General features: G+C 40.1%; 1 protein-coding gene across 1 annotated transcript; it reads left to right on the forward strand.

Annotated features, from left to right (window-relative positions):
• The first annotated feature begins 1212 nt into the window (after window positions 1-1212).
• On the forward strand, window positions 1213-2157 carry LOC122750726 (olfactory receptor 2K2-like). Its single transcript, XM_043997524.1, has one exon. It carries the CDS (start codon window positions 1213-1215, stop codon window positions 2155-2157), a length of 945 nt encoding a protein of 314 aa, XP_043853459.1.
• The last annotated feature ends 864 nt before the right edge of the window (window positions 2158-3021 follow it).

Below are 3021 nucleotides of genomic sequence, written 5' to 3' on the forward strand. Positions count from 1 at the left end.
AAAGCTGGCCTCAGATATTTACTAACTATGTGACTCTGGGTAAGTCACTTAACTTTGTTTGCCTCAGTTTCCTCATCTGTAAAATGAGCTGGAGAAAGAAATGACAAACCACCCTAGTATCTTTGCCAAGAAAATCCCAAATGAGGTAATGAAAGTTAGACAAGAATGAAACGACTGAACAACAACAATGGGCTAGGTATCGTGCTAGGTACTGGGTATACAAAAAACCCCAAACCCAATGAAACTTCCCTGCCCTCAAAAAACTTACATCCCTTTTTTTTTGGGGGGGGAGATAACATGCATACATAAAAGCACATACAAAACATATGCCATATAAATGTAAGGCAGTTTTAGAGAGGAGGCATTAGTAGCTGGGGGAGGAGAGATAAGTAAAGACTTCATATAGCAGGTAGCATTTGAACTGAATGTTGAAGGCAATTAGATATTCTTCTTTTTCTTTTTTTTTTTTTTTTGTGGGGCAATGAGGGTTAAGTGACTTGCCCAGGGTCACACAGCTATTAAGTGTCAAGTTTCTGAGGCCGGATTTGAACTTAGGTCCTCCTGAATCCAGGGCTGGTGCATTATCCACTGCACCATCTAGCTGCCCCTAGGTATTCATTTAAAAAAAATAAACATTTTTATTTAAAGTTTTGAGTTCCAAATTCTATCCCTCCCTCCTCACCTGCTGCCTTCCCTCAGGTGGTAAGCAATCAGATATATGTTATGTAAAACATCCCCATTTTCGTAATTTTGTATTCAAAAGAAAAAAAAAGAAAAAGTGGAAAAAGAGCATGCTTCAGTCTGTGTTCAATCAATATTGTATGCTTCATCATTAGTCCTTTGTGATTGTCTTGGATCATTGTACAATTGGGTATTCTAAGAAGTAGAGGGGATGTATTCCAGGCATGGAAGACAGTCTGTGCAAAGACACAGAGATTGCAGAAGAAATTTTGTGTGTAAAGAAAAACAAGAAGGCAGTTTGGCTGAATTGTAGAGTGCATGGAATTTGAGTATAGGGTAGAAGGCTGGAGTGGTAGATGAGAGACAGGATGTGAAGCCAACAATATTTTGTCATTTAACATAAACTTTTTTGGCCAAATTCTAAGTTAAGCTGGAGAAATGATCCTTGCCAAGGATAGCATTTGCTGTCATGAAGTTCAATTTTATGAAATGCTTTCCTCTTTCCATATCCACAGATGAAAGAGGAAAAACATGGTAAAAGGAGAAAATCACACCATTTGGACCTATTTTGTTTTGGAGGGATTCTCTAAGTATCCGAAGTTAGAGATGGTTCTCTTTGCATTCAGTCTGGTAATGTACTTGATCACGCTGCTTGGGAACAGTACTCTTATTGTCATCAGCATCCTGGATTTTCACCTTCACACCCCCATGTATTTCTTCCTAGGCAACCTTTCCTTCATGGACATCTGCTACACATCCTCCTCTATTCCCACTTTGCTAGTGAACTTGTTGGCCACAGAAAAAACTATCATCTCCTCAGGGTGTGTTCTGCAAATGTATTTCTCTCTTGCCATGGGGTCCACAGAGTGTGTCCTCTTGGCCGTGATGGCGTATGACCGGTACGTGGCCATCTGTAACCCCTTGCGATACTCTATCATCATGAACCAAAGGGTCTGTATACAGATGGCAGCTGGGTCGTGGATAACTGGTTGCCTCACATCACTCTTAGAAACAAGCTCTGCTCTACAGGTGCCTCTTTGTGGGAATGTGATTGATCATTTCACTTGCGAAATTCTCGCCATGTTGAAACTGGCCTGCACCAGTTCCTTACTCATGGACATGGTCATGCTAGTGGTCAGTGTGCTTCTCCTTCCCATTCCCATGCTCTTAATTTGTATTTCCTATTTTTTCATCCTTTCTACCATCTGGAGGATTAACTCAGCTGAGGGAAGAAACAAAGCCTTTTCTACCTGTGGAGCCCACCTGACCGTGGTGATTTTGTACTATGGGGCTGCCCTATCCATGTACCTCAAACCCTCATCAGCAAGCTCGCAAGAAACAGACAAAGTCATCTCCTTACTTTATGGGGTGCTGACCCCCATGCTAAATCCCATCATCTACAGTCTAAGGAACAAGGAGGTCAAGGAGGCTGCAAAAAAGCTACTGAGGAGAAATTCTCCTTTGTCAAAAACCTGAAAGGTTTTGATGGCGGGTAGAATCTCTTCACACCTGTAGGAGTAGATCACCCTAATAGAGCTACTCTGAGGAATAGCAGAAAAAGTTGTTTAACATTTAAAGCCCTACCTTTGAATATTTATTCTATGAGCTGATAACAAATGAGGTCAGTATTACAATATAAATGACATATGTTATACCCAGAGGCAGTATGCTGTCATAGAAAAAAATGCTGGATCTGAGATCAGGATTTCTGGTTTGAATCAGATGCTTGTTAGCTGTGCAATCATGGTTGAGTCCCTTAACCATTTGGGGTCTCAGTTTCCTTATCTGTAAGATGAGCGTAATAATATTCATGCTACCTACCTCACAGGGTTGTTGTGAGCAAAGAAGTATGTAAGATCCCCAATGCTATAAAAATGTGAATTATTAATAAGTCGATGGAATATTTGCTTAAACAAAGAATAGTAAATTCCAAGGCATATGTATTAGTGTTTCCTTTTCTGCCTATTTTTCATGTATGTTTCATGTATAAAAGCAGTAATGTTCACTATGATGACTTTGTGTCTGCCAATCCATGTATTACCTGCATTTAGAAAATACTTGTTGCTCAAAAGTCACTGCCTCTAAGATGTTTTCCCTGATGAATTAAAATAAAATTCTTACTTCTTTTGCCTGACATTCAAGGCTCCCTACAGCTTGCCACGATGCCCCCTTATCTCATTCTTGTTTGGTGACTTCATCAGCTCCCAGAAGTTCAATTATGATATCTAGACAATTTCCAGATCTAGATATCTAGCCTAGACTCTCTCCTCAACTTTAATCCTGCATTACCAACTGCCTGTTAGACATTTCAAAATGGATGTCTTCAAGTTTTTCACACTC

This window comes from Dromiciops gliroides, chromosome 1 (assembly GCF_019393635.1).
Source record: "Dromiciops gliroides isolate mDroGli1 chromosome 1, mDroGli1.pri, whole genome shotgun sequence".
In the NCBI taxonomy this organism is placed as follows: Eukaryota; Metazoa; Chordata; class Mammalia; order Microbiotheria; family Microbiotheriidae; genus Dromiciops; species Dromiciops gliroides.